Source organism: Molothrus aeneus, chromosome 4, assembly GCF_037042795.1.
Source record: "Molothrus aeneus isolate 106 chromosome 4, BPBGC_Maene_1.0, whole genome shotgun sequence".
Taxonomy (NCBI): domain Eukaryota; kingdom Metazoa; phylum Chordata; class Aves; order Passeriformes; family Icteridae; genus Molothrus; species Molothrus aeneus.
Window position 1 is genome coordinate 56,423,657 of NC_089649.1, and position 16,716 is coordinate 56,440,372.

The window sequence follows — 16,716 nt, forward strand, 5'->3', positions numbered from 1 at the left end:
GTTACTCATTCACAGTAAATCAAATTGCTTCTAATCCTTGCAGAACTTACTACAAAATGTTATTATAAAAAACAAATTAAGTTTCAAGGAAAGGAGGCTCTCACATTTTCTTCTTACTTATTTAATAACAAGTTATAGCAATACTAAAAGCCAGTTTTTGACAAGTTCAAGGGCTGGCCTTCATTGTTGCTTGATATTTATTCCTGTATAAGGATGAGGATACATGGTACACAATGTTCCTTTAATAGGCAGAAAAATCAGAATATTCAAGATTACTCTTTCTGAAAGCTCTCTAAAACTAGACTGTGCTAATAGGAAATCTTGACTATCAAAGCTCCAGTGTTTTAGGGAAGAGTAGTTTGTTAGTACTCTGTGCCACCTTTCCTACACCTACAGTTTCATTTTGCATTTTGACTTCTCCCATATATGCTCTGTGCTGGGTCAACTCTGTCTGCTGGAGCCAAGTATCTGCAGACCTGCTTGCTTAACCTAGTGGGACAGGGAGAAAATCACAAGAACTTGTGGGTTAAAAGAAATAGAGAAAAATCATTCAGCAGTTACTATCTTGACCAAAACAGACTTGGACAGTTTAGCTTAATGTATTAAAAATTTTAATTACTGACTTGGGCGCAGCAAAGTAAAGAAGAAAAACATCTAATAAGGAAAGCACTTTTTCCCCCTTTCCAGGCTCAAGTTTACTCCAGTCACTTCTTTCCCTTCTTTGTTCATACTGCAGGTAGTGAACACTCTCCTTTCAAGGGCTGCTCCTTCATTCTTACTTGTTTCCTCTGTTCTGGCCTGGGTTTATCCATGGGCAGTAGTATGATGGTGTGTGATGGTGTGTCATGGTGTATCGTGGTATATGATGGTGTATTGTGGTGTGTCATGGTGTGTGATGGTGTGTTATGGTGTTATGGGGGTGTGTCATGGTGTATGATGGTGTATGACGGTGTATGATGGTGTGTCATGGTGTTATGGGGGTGTGTCACGGTGTATGATGGTGTGTCATGGTGTATGATGGTGTATGACAGTGTATGATGGTGTGTCATGGTGTATGATGGTGTATGATGGTGTATCACGGTGTGTCACGGTGTGTCATGGTGTATGACGGTGTATGATGGTGTATGATGGTGTATGATGGTGTAGCATGGTATGTCACGGTGTATGACACTGTATGACGGTGTGTCACGGTGTGTCACGGTGTATGACGGTGTATGATGGTGTATCATGGTGTGTCATGGTGTATGATGGTGTATCATGGTGTGTCATGGTGTATGATGGTGTATGACGGTGTACGATGGTGTATCATGGTGTGTCATGGTGTATGACGGTGTATGATGGTGTATGATGGTGTGGCATGGTATGTCATGGTGTATGACGCTGTATGACGGTGTATGATGGTGTATCACGGTGTGTCACGGTGTGTCATGGTGTATGACGGTGTATGACGGTGTATGATGGTGTAGCATGGTATGTCATGGTGTATGACACTGTATGACGGTGTATCACGGTGTGTCATGGTGTATGATGGTGTATGATGGTGTATGATGGTGTAGCATGGTATGTCACGGTGTATGACGCTGTATGACGGTGTATCACGGTGTGTCATGGTGTATGATGGTGTGTCATGGTGTATGTCCTCCAGCATGGGTCCTCCATGGGCCTCAGTTCCTTTGGGAGGGCTCCACTATGGAGCACCTCCCCTTTCCTCTGTCCTTGGCACTGCTGCTCTCATTTCCCCTTCCTCAGCATTTTGTGCCCTTCCTTAAAGAAATTTCCCTTGAGGCGCCAGTGAGTTGGCTGATGGAGTCAGCTGTGGCACGTGGTGGATCTGCTGGGACGTTGTCTGGAGCCAGCTGCCTGGCACAGAGGCCAGCCTGCAGCCTGCAGCCCCACCACAGCAGCCTGGCTCCCCCCCTCCCTCAACAGGGGGCAGAGCACTCAGAGCTTCAGACACTTCTCATTTTTCCCAAGTACTTTATCACAGACATGAAATATTTGAGTACGGCCAAATTACTGTTCATTTTTTGTGATACAGAATGCACACAAATTTTTTTAAGGATATGTTATTACACTGAATGACTCAAAACTAAATGAAATACACTTCTGAGAACAAAAATACTCTTAAAATGTATCATAGAGTGAAGAACAGTTTCTTTCTCATTCCGGAATAAAAAATAGCAAAATTAATTTTTATTAGTTTTTGGAGAAGAAAGAATATTTTTCCTAGAAGTAAGTGACAGACTGATTTAGCTGTTGGGTTTCCTTTTTCCTTTTGAAAAACATTGTGAGTGACATGCAGTCACAAAGTATAACCTAATGATGAATTCTTCAGGGTATCAAGAAATCTCCCACCTGGAGAGCCATTCTCTAGCAGAGGAAGTACTGCCAAAATAAATGGCTTCTCTGGAGGCCTAGAAAGTAACGTGGATGTGTTGGATATTTTGTGGCTTCTATTTGTTCTATTCAAATTTTTAATTATATATTATTCAGTTTCTTAGTGCTGATACAATTTAAGTAGCTGAACTACTGTGTTAACCTTTGCAGATGTCCCAAGACCAATGGGGGAGCAGAGGGGACTAAAAGGACTGAATATTTGGGTATTGCTGTACATTTTCTGGGTCTGAGGCTTTTCTCGTCTACACCAAGAAGTAGAAAAAAACCCCAAGTCCTCCCTGTTAGGAACATGCTACTACTAGAAATCCTGCTGGTTATTTTTTATTCACCAATGATTTGATTTTCTCTTTTGGAAGAAAATGCCTCCTTTATCATTATTTTAGCATCGTGATTTAACACTTAATTTCACATATTACATCTTTTAAACAGATGTGGAAATCTGAACTTAATTTGGACACACTAAATCACAATTAAGTCTTTCCAGTTAGTTTACATTTGAATGTAAACAGGAGGCAAATAGGAATATGCTTATCCAGATTCTAATTTAAAAAATAGATAGAAACTACATCACCTACTTCAAGAAGAAATTAAAATTTTATCACAAGGCACTGGAAAAAATCTTCAGCTATACATGTAGCACTAAATATATGCTCAAGGCATTTTTAGTATTTAGCTCCAAAAGATATATTTGAAACAAATGATGAAGAAAGGAAGTCGTTATATATTTTGAAAAGTAGAAACTAGAATGAAACTCTATATTTGTAGAAATACAATTATATGTTGAAATGTAATTATATAGAAGGGATGAAATCACAGCTGATGTCAATTTTTACTGGATGTTATATAGAGCAGATACTTGGGCTTGACATGTTAATTGGAGGAAACTTAATCAGGTTTGGTAAACAGTAAAGAATTTGCCCTTTAAAGCAAATTTGGCAAAATGCCCCATTGTGACACAAACATTTTGCTTTACACAGAATATCAAAATGACACCAGTGTTTGTAAGAGAAATATTTAAAACTCAAGAGAACAAAAAGGAAGGAGTATGCAGAGGAAATTACTTGGAACCAGGCCCATCAAAAAGAACAGGAGACAAAGTGCAAATGGGTGGAAACAAGAAGAGCAAGCATAAAAATAAAGCAGATGAGATTGAGAGAAACATGCAGATTTATGGAGACAGTTCAGTTTATTTGGGTCGCTTTCTTTTTCCTTTGCCTCAGACACAATTCATCTTTGAATTGACACACACCACCTTATCTGTAAAAACCTGGTAGGCACTTCTGGCACGTCTGTTTCATGTTGTGCTGTATACCTGTAGTTCATTCTAAGACACAAGATGAATGTATGGGTATTCTTGATGTATTACTACCATTCCTGCCTTAGTTCAATCTGTTATGGCCAGCTGCTCCCGTATATTTAGAGGCATTTTGTAACTCACAGAGTTCTGATACAATGTTGGTGTAGAGCAAAGGGAAGTGACTATTGCAAATATGAATTGCTTCACTCTGAAAACTGTGTATATGTAATGAGAAGGGTTCACTCTGAATTGTGATAAATTGGAATTTTCTGTAAGGTTAGCTTCAAAGTAAGCTCAAATCCTGATAATGAGATAAAATCCTGATCTCTGTTCTTACTACTTTGAATTTCTTTGATAAGGAGAGCCATATCCCGACTACTTGAGGATTCACCTTATGGAAGGGAAATATTTTGAGGGTATATGACAAATACAGTGCTCTGAATCCTGTCTCCCCACAGCCTTACCTCAACCTCCGTCAGTGAATGTATTTTTGTCAAAAAATAATACTTGGCAAAAGCTACCCGACATTGTGTTGCTCTTGGCAAGCATTACACTACACTGTGGTTTCTCTGTCTGTTCAAAACTTCAGTCATTCCATCATTTTGGGGTTGAATCAGACATAAGTTCATCCCATTGAATAAAAGGAGATATAAATCCTTTCCTAAAGCATTGGTTGGCAACGCGACATAGGAATTACTCCTTTTTCTCTCAGCTTATAAGAATCTTAATAATACAAGGTTCAAGAAATAATATGAAATAAGATGTCAAAACTAAGGTATTGGGTAGCTAAGCCTATAACCCTTATGTGCCTTGAAAAGAATTACTATAATTTTTTGGGGCTGAACACAATGAGAAGGAGAACTGGGATTTCTGAAACACGTCATTATTCATGCAGGGATAGACGGAATTGTAAAGACTGAAAAATTAACTGTGTAAAATTGAACTGGGAGAACTATCATTATTGAAGCATTTTCTAATGGTATGTCATGTGTCATAGTAGACTTTGATAAATTAGAGGTGTTCAGAAGGTGTCTTAAAATGCCCTTTCCAAAATATACGCTGGGGCTTAGGGAGTGCTCCCAGCCTGTGCTAGCCTGACGGAGGTGTCCGAGGGGCGCAGCTGCGATGGGAGCTCCCCTGCGCCCGGAGCGGTGCGTGTCCGGGGCAGCCTGCGGCTAACAGGTGATGCGGGCACCGCCGGTGTGCGGCCCGGCCCTGCCGGACCCCGGCCCGGGGCAGTCCCCACGGCCGCCCCGCTCCGAGCCGCTCCGGGGCGCAGGTGCCGGCTCAGCCCCGCGGCGGCAGCGGCCCCGGGGCAGCTCGGGGTGGGGAGGTAAGCGAGCCCAAGCCCTCCGTGTCCCGGCAGGGAAGGGGTCGCGGCCGCGGCCCCGCCGGAGCCCCGCGCCGAGCCCGCCCCGCGCCGCGCGGGTGGCGGGGGAGGCGCCGCCGCCGAGGCGGGGCCGCGCTCCCGTTCCCGCTCCCGCTCCCTCTCCCTCTCCGCTCCGCCGCTCCCAGCCCCGCTCCCGCTCCCATCCCGCTCCGCTCCGCCGTGCCCAGCCCCGCTCCCGCTCCGCTCCGGCGCGGCCCCGCTGCGGCGGTGCTGCCGCGCTTTCCCGCCGCGGCTCCGGGCGCCTCCCGGCATGGACGTGAGGCGAGTGGAGAGCATCTCGGCGCAGCTGGAGGAGGCCAGCTCCACAGGCGGTAGGACGCGGGCAGCGCGGGGACGCGAGGCTGCTCCTCTGAGTTAATCCGGGCTCTCGTCCCCTCTCCTCTGGGCAGCAAGTCTGGCAACTTGGCGTGGGGCGGGGAGGGGGAGCTGCCTGCCCGCTGGCGAGGGGCGAGCGCACCCGCGGGCAAGTGTGTGCGTGTCTATGGGGACAGTAAGCAAACGCTTCGTGCCTGGGATCTCGGGCTGAGAAGCGTTTGGAGGCTTCGCGAATCCCGCCCTAAGCTGCCTGCTCTGACCTAACTGGTACTTTTGCCTTTGCTGAAACGACTTGGGGCTGGGAATGAACCTCCAGGGCACATCCTCTCTGGTTACCAACTCCTGGAGGTAATTTTGGTCAGGACCCCTTACACCTTCCTGCTTTGGTCTCCATTGCACCTCTCTGATGCCTAAGTGGCAGCTATTTGATGGAGACTACCTTCTTCTTTGGTGCCTTTCTTTCTTTGTACCTCACATTGCAGTTACACATTCACCTGAGAAAGGCTACAGGATAACTTGAATTTTAGGGAGGAAAAAAACATGTCTTGCTATCCTCCACAGGGATTTTGGCTCCTGGAGTCTTAAGAGTTTTTTCCCAGTTATTTAAAAATGAAACTTCTTGGGTGCAGTGTGTGTAAGTGTTGCCGAGAAAGGTGTTCAGCTCAAGCCAGCTGGAAATAAGCAGAGGATAGTTGGACAGTTAATGAAAAACTTTGCTGAACAGGCAGTCAAAAACAGGGAAAACTTAATTTCTTAGAAAAGGTATTTCTTGCTTTGCAGCTAGAATTCTCATGAGCAGTGATGCCTGTGTAGAATAGTAGCCTTACCAACAAGTTGTTGGAAAGACTCAGTGCAATCCCACCATTTGTTTGATTTCTAATGCTTCAGAATGCATCTCCTGCTTGCTTGAAGAGGTTCACAGCCATGTGTTCCCTGCTGGATTGTACCTGGTTTTTCTCTTTTCTTAATGTCCTAGCTTTTTTATGTTTTAGAAGGTGTAGCCTTTCATGTAGGATACCAGATCATTTGTGTTGGGGATAGGGAACTTTTGTATTTGACTGTGCTATCAGCTCAATTGTAAATCCATCTTTGCACTTCACTAAAGTTTTGGGAAAAAATGTGTGTAATCGTTATAATTACCCAACAAGGAACATGGCCACTAAAGTGATGTTGTGATACTTCTTGCTACTTTTAAGATCCAACCTCCTCAAGTTAGAATTTAGGCTTTTCCCTCCATGTACCACTTCAGCCTTCTGGCTATAGCCTCTTAGAGGTCTGAAAGTCAAACTGTTTTTCCATAACACATACATCATCAGAGACAAACGCCGAGCAGGCTCTTGGCTACCTGTGCAACCACCATGCAGGACTGTTCAGGCTAAACAAAACTGAGGTCATGATTTAGGCATAGTGGATTTGTACAGCCGCTGTTGAGGAATTATTTGGTTTATGGGTCATTAATGTAAGTACTGAAGCATAAAGAGAGTTTAAAGGTTAATTTTTTTTTCTAACAGGTATAGTTTGCATTAGCAGGAAAGTGTCTATACAAAAATCAGGGAAATATCTGAATCCATGTCATGCAAGTAATAGGAAATACCCAGATGATGTTTTTATGGAAATTACCTTCAGTTGAGCTGTATATTAGATGTGTTTTCTCTTTTGGTTCTCTTGATATGCATGCGTAGTAGCTTTTAAAAATTAATGACAGCTTTAATTCACTTCAAGCTTGTAATGGTGAAAAGAAGTAAGTTACACTTTTGCACTCTTTTAGAGCAAGCAAAATCTGACTGAAACATGACTTACTGTGAGAAAAACATTTCTCAAAAGTAAGTTTTTATGCCAGAAAAAGAATACAGAAAGATAAAAATGACAGAGCTAAAAGGAAATACCTCCTTTCTTTTGGAGAATGGCATACATTACTCAACAGATATCTCATCACCTGTGTGATGTGATGTGATGTGATGTGATGTGAAGCTAACAAGTGTCTAGCTTCACTCCTCTGGGCTTTCTTATGTGAGAGAGCCCATTTATTTTCATCTTCCCACAGTTTTGGCCCTTTTTTGTCTAAACTTTCCTTTACACTTTTCTCTAGCTCTCTCTCTCCAGGCTCTTAAACATTCAACTCATTTTCAGTGCCATCAGCACTTCTGAATGTACCTGTCTGTTGCATTTTTAACAAGGAAGGTGGATTTTTTCTCATTAATTCTCTTCAAATAGAATCATAGCTTCAAACGTTAGTCATTTTTAAATGGTAATGCCTGCAGTAGAGCTGTTACCGGGATTTGATGTTAATGCACGAGAGTCAGAAAATGAAACCAACAAAAGTGCGACTATTCCTCAATTTCATTTTTCCAAGTGAAATAAAACCCAAATAATGCACATGCAGCTTGAATAATGAGAATTATTAATGAAAAAGGCAACATTTTGTGCCTTTTAACAGGTAGTGACTGCCTTAAGCTGATCTTCTCCTTACATTTAATTTTGCACCTTGCAGGGCTTCTTCTGATTCAAGGGCATTCAAATTAATGTCAATTGAAGCACCATTGAGAGTTGTTGAAGTATGAGACTGTTTCCTCTGTGGAATTCTGAGCCATTGTAAGGATGAACTGTTTCATTCCTCTGCCTCGTGAGATTGTCTTTATCAATGTTTTATCTATCAGAAAGCTGCATTTGTGCTAGTGATAGTCAAAACTCATCTGCTGCTGGGTAAAGGCATGCAGTGCCTTAGCAAAATGAGAAGAGCAGAGGGAGATTACCAGTAAAAGTTTGTGTGGGTAAGAACAAGTTTAATCACAAAGTGTCCTGTGGGTTCAATATCTAGGACAAACTTAAGCTGTTGGGAATACTAATATGAATAAGGCATTATCACAGCAATTGGTTGCTTTGCTTTAGGGTGTGATGAATTCAGAATGGGCATTGTGCTGACCAGTATGACCATGCTTATTCAAAAAACATAAATATTTATGAAAGCCATGGTGTCATTTATGACTAGTTTTAAAGAGTTTCAGTTATTAGACAAGGCAGTTGCAAATTATTCATGTTATGAAAAGGGTTGTAATTTCTACATTGTGGGCAGAAGTACCACAGTGGACCAAATAGTATTATTAAGCAGTGTTTATCCAACTTTATGTTTACTTAGAGTTAAATATTCTCTGCCATACCTCTGAGACATCCTTGTGCACTAGCGCTCACTTTTGCTTTTAATGAATGACTTTTTCTTGTTGCTTGGGGCATTCTTAGAAGACAAAGGAAATAGTGCTAAAAGGACAAAAAATTACATATTGAATAAGCTGAAAATAGGAGGTTAGGAAAATGGATGCTAAGAAAAAGTGAAAAAGTGATAAAAAATATATACTGGGAAACAATTATTGGGAAAAAAAGAAGAGGTGGGAGGAGGGAAAGGAGGAAAGAGATTTTGTATCTCACGTGTTGAGGTACAAAATCTGTTATGTGTTAGTGGTGTGTATTGGACCAATTTCTTTATATCCCAGTTGAGATTCATCTGACACAATGAAAAGCAGGCAGTGACTTTCCAAGTGATTTGAACCAATGTTCATATCAGTGTGATCAGTTGGTTTGTCTGGGAGCTCCATCTGAAGAACGTGCCGTCAGTCAAGAGTCAGCATCAATGTTTTTACTAATGATCTGTTGTCTCCAACATTCTTCATCATTGGACACTTTTAAGATTCAGATGGACAGGGTGCTGGACTATCTTGTCTAGACTGTGCTAAAAGTGCTGCTTCCAAATGCAATGCTTTTTCTGTGAAATCTCTAAGTACATAAGGGAAGGAACAAATTCAAGGGACTCATGAACTAATAAAGGACGTATATGTGTGATGGGCATGCAAGGAGATGCAAATATTTTCAGTGTAAAATACACATTCCACTCCTGCAGGGTGGAGGAAACAATTGACACTTGAGAGAACTGACTGCTGCATAAGCCTCTGTATAAAATTTGAGTTCTGCCTCCCTCTCCAGTTCCTCTGTTCAATGAGTATAAAGAAGTAATTACATGCAAAATTCTGTTACAGAGAGTCATAGTTGACATGAATGCTGAAAATAAAGGCTTTCCATCAATATAAATTTTACATAATGTAAATATCAATTTTTACAAAATAAAGCTTTCTTCTTAATTATACTGTCTGTCAAGATTACCTATGCTTGGAGAGATGATATAAAAATAACTGAACATCTGGACAAGCTTCAGGTATACTTGGCTTAGAGAACTTATGCTTTCCTGGGGTTATTAGACATTTTGAAATGTATAGAGGCAGATTTGGTACCGAACAGGAAGTGTAGCCATAAAAGAACTAGCTGGTGTGTGTCATGGAAAGCTTTTACAGTGTATCAGATAAGCACTTAGGACTTTGGGTTGGAGCTGAATATTTGATCTGTGCAGCATTCAGCTGTAATCTATCCCATCTCAGTCTCTCAGTTTGCCATTGTGATTTATTCGGAATCTTTGGCACTTGAAAAAGAAAGTATCTAAAAATACAACGCCTGATTGCTTCACTATTTTATGGATATGTGCATTTCTGCCAGGCTGTCCTACTATCATCTCCCTATCCCCCTCCCCAATTCTGCTTGTCCTCTCTTTCTTTCAGGTACCAAAATAGACTGTATTTGAACTCTTCCCTGCCAAACAAATGCTGGCCATTTATTGTCTCCTATGAGCAGAGACCATTAGTCCTGTTTGAGATGAGAGAGAAAACATTAGCAAACAGTTGTGGTCTTGGAAGTCAAGGATCCAAATTTCAGTAGTTGTAGTCGACGCAGTCTGAACCAAGTGGGATTCCCTTCTTTGTTAGCACACACTTCTGAACTTAAGAAGTGCAGATACCAAACTTTCATTATTTGGAGCACAGTGTGGCAGTGCAGGTGGAGGTGGTTAATGGATGGTTTGTCTCCATAATGCTTGGCCTGAACTGTAATGTGTGGCTGCATCAAAAGCAAATGGACAGCAGTTTGACATAGGCATTTGGTTTTTGATAGTAGCTGTCCTTTCAGAATCCTGGTTCCTCTGGCAAGAGCTTTGCTTTCCATTACTTTGATGGGTAAGTAGTGTTAGGCCTGGATTTCCCACTGAGGACACCAGGTAGAATGAGGAAGAGAAGTGAATGTATGTGTTTTGGAGCCTATAGATCTATGGAAAACATAGAATCCAGTTTTCTGTGATGTTCTCAATTTTTAGTTTGTAATTGTGTTACAGGAGTCTTAGGATCATATAGATCATGGTCCAATTTTTTTTCCCTCATCATTTTCCATTCTCACACACTACAGGAGAGATTGTTTCTGTTATCACCTTCATGCATGCAGCAGCAGAGGAGGTTGGGCTCTAGATTTATTTCCATGAATTTGGGAGATCTGTAGACAGCAATAAACTGGCAGCAGTTTAAAATATGTGGTTGGGTTGAAAATATATTGAATCCATTCGCCTCTAAGAATAAACCCAAACACAGAATAAAAGCTGTATATCTGAGCTCATACTGTGTTTTATTTCTGGCAGCCCAGAAAGACTTAATATGGTATTAAAAGGAGCTCTCTGTCCGAGGTCTGAAAATAAATATAGTGTTTCTCTTTTATATTCTTTTTCACCTATAAAGTAAATTTCTTTAGAGGTACACTTTATAGTTGTGATCCCCTGTTTTATGTTTATAATTTACACTGCAATAACACAAACAGTGGTTTCAAAGTCACAGATTCTTACGTGTCCACTGGAGAAATGAACTAAAGGTGGAAGGCATGATAATAGAGAATTCTAAAATACAGATGTTTTGCCCTATCCAGAAAAAATGATGCATTTAAATGTTTGGATTTCATTGTAGGAGATAATATCTTTCTTTTTCTACCAGGTATTTTTCACCAGCTAATGCATAATCCCCAGGCACAGTTAAATGCTTAGCACTACACAGTGCATTATACCCACATGCCACAAAGTTGCTAAGTGGTGACAGCATAAAAAGAACTATTCCAAATCTGAATGTCCTAAGACATAGACTTCAAGGTGGTTGATCTGTATCATGCAGTCAGTAAGAAAGGGTTTGCTATTCTATTGACAGGTAAAAGGCTCCCCAGTTTTACTGATAATATTTTCTTGTTCTCACAATTTTCAGTTACCTCTCTGTATCTCCAGATAGTTATATTATGAATATTGCTGTACTTATTTAGGCTTTAGTAGAGAAAATCTTATTTTTTAAATCAAACTTTTATTAATAATTCATTTAGGATTTATTAGAAAGGTAAATAGTAGCCATAAAGTGTGATGATGGGTCTGATTCTTCACAGTGGGAACAACCAGAACAGCGTGTCATCACAGTAAGCCATTTGATTATTGTGACTACTCCTAAACCCTTTGATACTGGTGGGAATAATTGGAATGAATAAGGATTTTTAAAATTAAATGTAGTTATTTGACTTAGAAATTTCAGTGATATTACAGTGTGTGTTATAATAAAAACACATTGAAAAACAAGTTTGTGCCAAATGATAAACATTATATGAAGAAAAAATCTATCCAAATATTTGCAGTAAATTGGAAAAGAGAAAAAGGTTTGATTTTAAAAAAAATAATTTAACATGGGTACATGGTGCAACTTGAAATTGTGATCTTTTGAAAGTCACACTATATAACATCTGTCGGATACAAGCCCTATTGCAACTGAACATTGAGGTTTGGGATTTTACAATACATAGAGATGTCTGTGTACATGCTAAGCAACCATAAATTAGCAATCTATAATCACATTTTAAAAATCCCTGCACCAGTACTACTATAATGTCGTTTTTTTGGTTTGTTCAGTTGTTTTTTTTCCCCATAAATGTTGCAGCTCATAGTTTCAAAGAACACTCGAGAAAGATTGACCCTTTTTGAGATTGTTTGTTTTAGAGTGTGCCAAAGCATGTTGCACCAACAGCTCCTGGGCATTTTGCAGCAGGAGGTGCGCCCTCCCTGTCCAGGCACTGAGAGGGGTCAGGGGAAGCCCCTGCACACACACAGACAAACAGACACACACACAGACACAGACACACACACACAGAGTTAGCACCATGGCTGGCAGGAGCATCCCTGTCTGTGCACATTCTTTCCCTGTGCTTTCCCTGGGCTGTGGGGAGAATGAAAAGTGCACTGTGGGATTACAGTCCCTACCTGAGCAGTTAAAAGAAAGGAGAGGACAAAGACCAGGAAATGCCTTTTATGTGTGTGGCTTTAGTGGTTTCTAGGCAAGTGGACTTGGGGATCTGCTGTTCTGTTACCTTTAGAGATAATTGAATCCTGTTTTAAGGGATCCTGTTTTAAAAAAAGTAGGAGAAAAGTCCTAAAGAATAGCCCATAGCAACAGAACAGATGTATATCAGGGATATGCAACCATAGATTCATGTTTTGCTTCATTGTGTGCTGGTAGCAGTGTGATGGGTGTTTCTTCAGCTCACCGTAGGTCTTGAGTTTTGACAGCGTAGCTGGTTTTAACCCAGGATACCCAGAGGTCCTTAATCATTCTGACTGTTGACTTCTATTCCAATGTTCAGTAAGTGAATTGTATACTGCATATTTTCTGATTCAGTCTTTCTATTCTGTATATTATTTTCCATGTTGATTTATGGACATTTGAGTTTATTGTAAAGTAACATCTGTTGTAATGCTATCAGTAAAGAAAGATAAATCTAAAATGTTTGTTTGAGGTATTGTGTGATGGCAGCATCCACCTGCTGGTAACTGAAACAAGTATACATTAAAATTCGTTGTTCTTTTTAAAAAGGTGCTGTAATTGACATACATGCACACTTAGGTGCTGCCCTGATTTCTGCACAGCCAGTCTACCAAATTCAAGATGAACAAGAAAAAGAAAAATAAACAAAGTAGACATGCAAGTTGTGAGGATGTGCACTATGATTAAAATACAGAGAATTTAATGGTATTGTTTCAGTAACTAGGTCTACTTTATGTACTGCATTGTTCATTGATCTTTGTGGTGGTGATGAAGTGGGATTTCCCAGTTTCCTTTTTTTTTTTTTTTTTTTTGAATATGCCACATTGTGCATTATCTTCCCAGCCTACCTTCCAGAACTGGGTAAAGGACAGAAGTACCTCTCTGTCTAGGATCTATCTGCTCACTATGCTGTTTGATTCAAAGGTGTTGCTTCCAGGCTTCTCTGCCTGGGAGATGGGAAAGAGGAGGTCAATGAGCAGGATGAGTTTGGTAGACAGGTGATGGTGTTGCCCTTTCTGCTTTCTTTTACATGATGACTATGAACATCTTTGCAGGAAGGAGTTTGACACCTCCAACTCTCTCAAGCAATGGCTCCTGCTTCTGTCTATTTTTCACTTGGAAGCACATGTGAATCCCTCAGCTCAATGGGCACTTTCTGACCTTTTTTACATAATATTTTTCCTCAGAGGGATGTTATTTTTAGGTTACATGCTTCCTTCTTGGTTAGTTGATTGTCAGTCAAAGGAGAGGAGAGTAGGTGATGCATCCAGTGGAACTGGTAGTCTCTAATGCATGTTTTATAAAACAGAATTCTGTTAGACTGGAGGAAAAATAGCACATGGAGGTTTAAGTGAGGAGGAAACAGACATGACTGAGGGTATAGTGACATAGTTCTTTACATGGCACACCTGCTGTCAAGTTTCTGCCAGCACCTTAAATCTTTACTAAAAATATGAACTAGCAGGACTTAAAATTAGACAGATTTATACACCTTGTTTGCTGCTTAACTTGCAGGGTTGAACAATTTAGACATTATTTAGACTCTTAAAAATACTTTTGTCAGTTACACCTTTTCTTTGCACTCAGCTACTTTTCTCATACTAAACTAGAATAAAGCATTTCCGTGTTTCAATATAGACTTATAAAGACCTCTTCCTGTATATAAAGTCCTTGAGCCACTCCAGACTTGAAAATCAGTACATTTTTGTTCTTGAAAATATGGGAGGTGTTCAGCTAAAATTCCATGTTGTACTAAAAAACCCAAACCTCTACTCTTAATTTAGCTTGTTTTACTTTGCCAGAGTTCAAAAATGACTGCTTATACTTAGAAATGCAAGAGTAGGAATATTTTGACCTGTTTAGATAGTAAAACTACCTAAAAAGTGTCAGTAAATTCCTAATGTCTTATTAAGCAGTGTTTTATCAGCAGTTGCTTTAATCAACAGCACTTAAATTACTGCTAGGCTGACAATCTGTTAGGACTTTTTCAACTGAACAATTTAGAAGAAAGTAGGCTTTTTTTGGTGTATTTTTCTTTTCCTTTAAAGAACCCAAAGCATTAATAATGTGTTTTCATGTAAGCCTTTTCACAAAGAGTACATACAGAAATGCTGTCACTTAAATGACTAATTCCTCCCAAGAAAACATTGATGGCATTATCAAACCACCCCTTGGTAGGCAGCAGCTCACAATGCTGACTGTGGAGATGCTATACTTTCCATTCTGCTGGTGCAGTGTTAGAATAAATAAGTATGCAATAGTGAACACACAGAGTTCATTAGATAGTTTCTTGTTGCAATAACACAGCATGTTTTGTGTTCCAAGAAGGGTGTATATTGATTAAATGCACCTTGCACTTAATTAATGTAGATCTTCTGGATCCATCAGTCCATGTTTCGTTATGACTGAAAGCCTGATCTTGCAGCAGCTGCAGTTCAGTGCAGTGTTTGTAACTGAGGATCATCCTGATATACTTAAGAAAGGCATTTATTCATAACTGTTTGAACAATTGACTTTAGTTCTTCAGATTCTGAAACTTCTTACAGGGAAGGGAAGAAACAAAGCTTTTGTCTCTTCCTGCATAGTCCATAATTTCATAAGCCAAAACTGGGGCTGTAGGCGATACCCAGCTATATTGACAATACACCCTGTAATGCTAATACAAATCTTATCATGCTAATATAATGAAAAATAATATGGGAATGTGAGAAGCAAATAGAAATATCAAAAGAGAACCTGTTTACCTATTCAAAATAATGGAGAGCATTTCTAATTGGAATCACCAAATCTCCAACTTTTAAGAGTCAGTTAATTATTTGCTTTCTGGCAAACAAAACCTTCTCAAAAAATGCTGAGATTTTTGTGTAATATCTTCATTTGACAAACTTTCATTATAAGAAAAAAATCCTACTGCTGACAGAGTTGTGACTTTTCTGGCTGAGGACAAAAGAAATAGACGTATACTCAGTCAAGTTTACATGTTTGTGTTTGTCTCTGAATGCTAGGCAGACAGTGGCTAACCAGGCTGACTGCATACAATTGTGTGTAATCCATACAGCCTGCTCAAGGCTAAAGCCTGATAAAAAATCCAGCTCAAAAATTCTATTACATTGGATTCATTTGTAATTTTGAGATAAAAGCAATAAAAACCCATGTAATCACAGAAAAATGTTTTGGAAGAGAAGTTGAGAAGTCTTCCTGTTTCTCCTGATTCCCCAAGGCAGGATCAAATATTCATATTCTGGTTCAGATGGCTTTTTGCTCAAGGTACTTAAAATTCACTACTACTGGGTACTTTATGACATTGCTGGTTAATCTATTCCAGAATTTATCTTTCCTGATACAGACTGTTTCCTAGTCCTAAAGTGAATCTTCTTACATTTAAAGCCTGGTACCCAAAATGGATGAAATACATGGCCAAGATTTTATAGTACTGAATAGGACAAAAACTTTCTTTGGTATGTCTTAGATATTTGTCTTGTTTTTAGTTTTAAGTCTGAACTGCTCTCCCTTTCACAGCAGCCTTCCACCTATCCTCAGCCTGTGATTTAACATGTTCAGCAGTGGCAGACTTCCCAGACAACTTCCCAGTTGTCACCATTTAGGTGAATCAAAAACTATATAGTTTTTCTCCATTCTGCTTCAACAAGATAGATAATTTCTCTGGAAGTTTACTTGATAGGTTCTAAATTATCCTTTACAAATGATAATTGTTTTTGAGTGTTGCTTTTTATCTTCTAACTTTCAAACTTGTTGGAAGCTTACTGACTACAGTGCTTGAAACTGGAAAATTAAAAATAGGGTAAGGATTTCAACTTATCTGCCTATCACAAATGAGAGATTTCAGCATGCCCCTGTTATGGTAGTTTTTCTCATCCTGCAAGAGCTCTGTAGGTTACTGCTTCCATGGAGATGAGATCAGCTGCTCCCAGTTTGTGTTGGGAGTAAGTTCTGCCCGTGCAGTGCACAACTCTTTGTATGAATCAGTTCTGGAGAGTTTGGGATGAGGTAGGAATCATCGTCTTGCAAGAAATAAACACCATCAACTTTTCCTCATCTCTATGGGAAGCTTGATGGAAGGCTGTGTGGATTCTCAAGGGCCTCCAGAGCTC

At 40.0% G+C, this 16,716-nt stretch overlaps 1 protein-coding gene across 2 annotated transcripts in view; it reads left to right on the forward strand.

Moving 5' to 3' along the window:
- Nucleotides 1–5,195: 5,195 nt before the first annotated feature.
- KCNIP4 (potassium voltage-gated channel interacting protein 4) overlaps nt 5,196–16,716 on the forward strand; it is a 387,819-nt gene continuing 376,298 nt past the window's right edge. For both annotated transcript variants that reach the window (XM_066548548.1, XM_066548554.1), the window contains exon 1: nt 5,196–5,395. In XM_066548548.1, the coding sequence (XP_066404645.1) occupies nt 5,335–5,395 (61 nt within the window). In that variant the 5' untranslated portion in view covers nt 5,196–5,334. The remainder of the gene's footprint in view (nt 5,396–16,716) is intronic.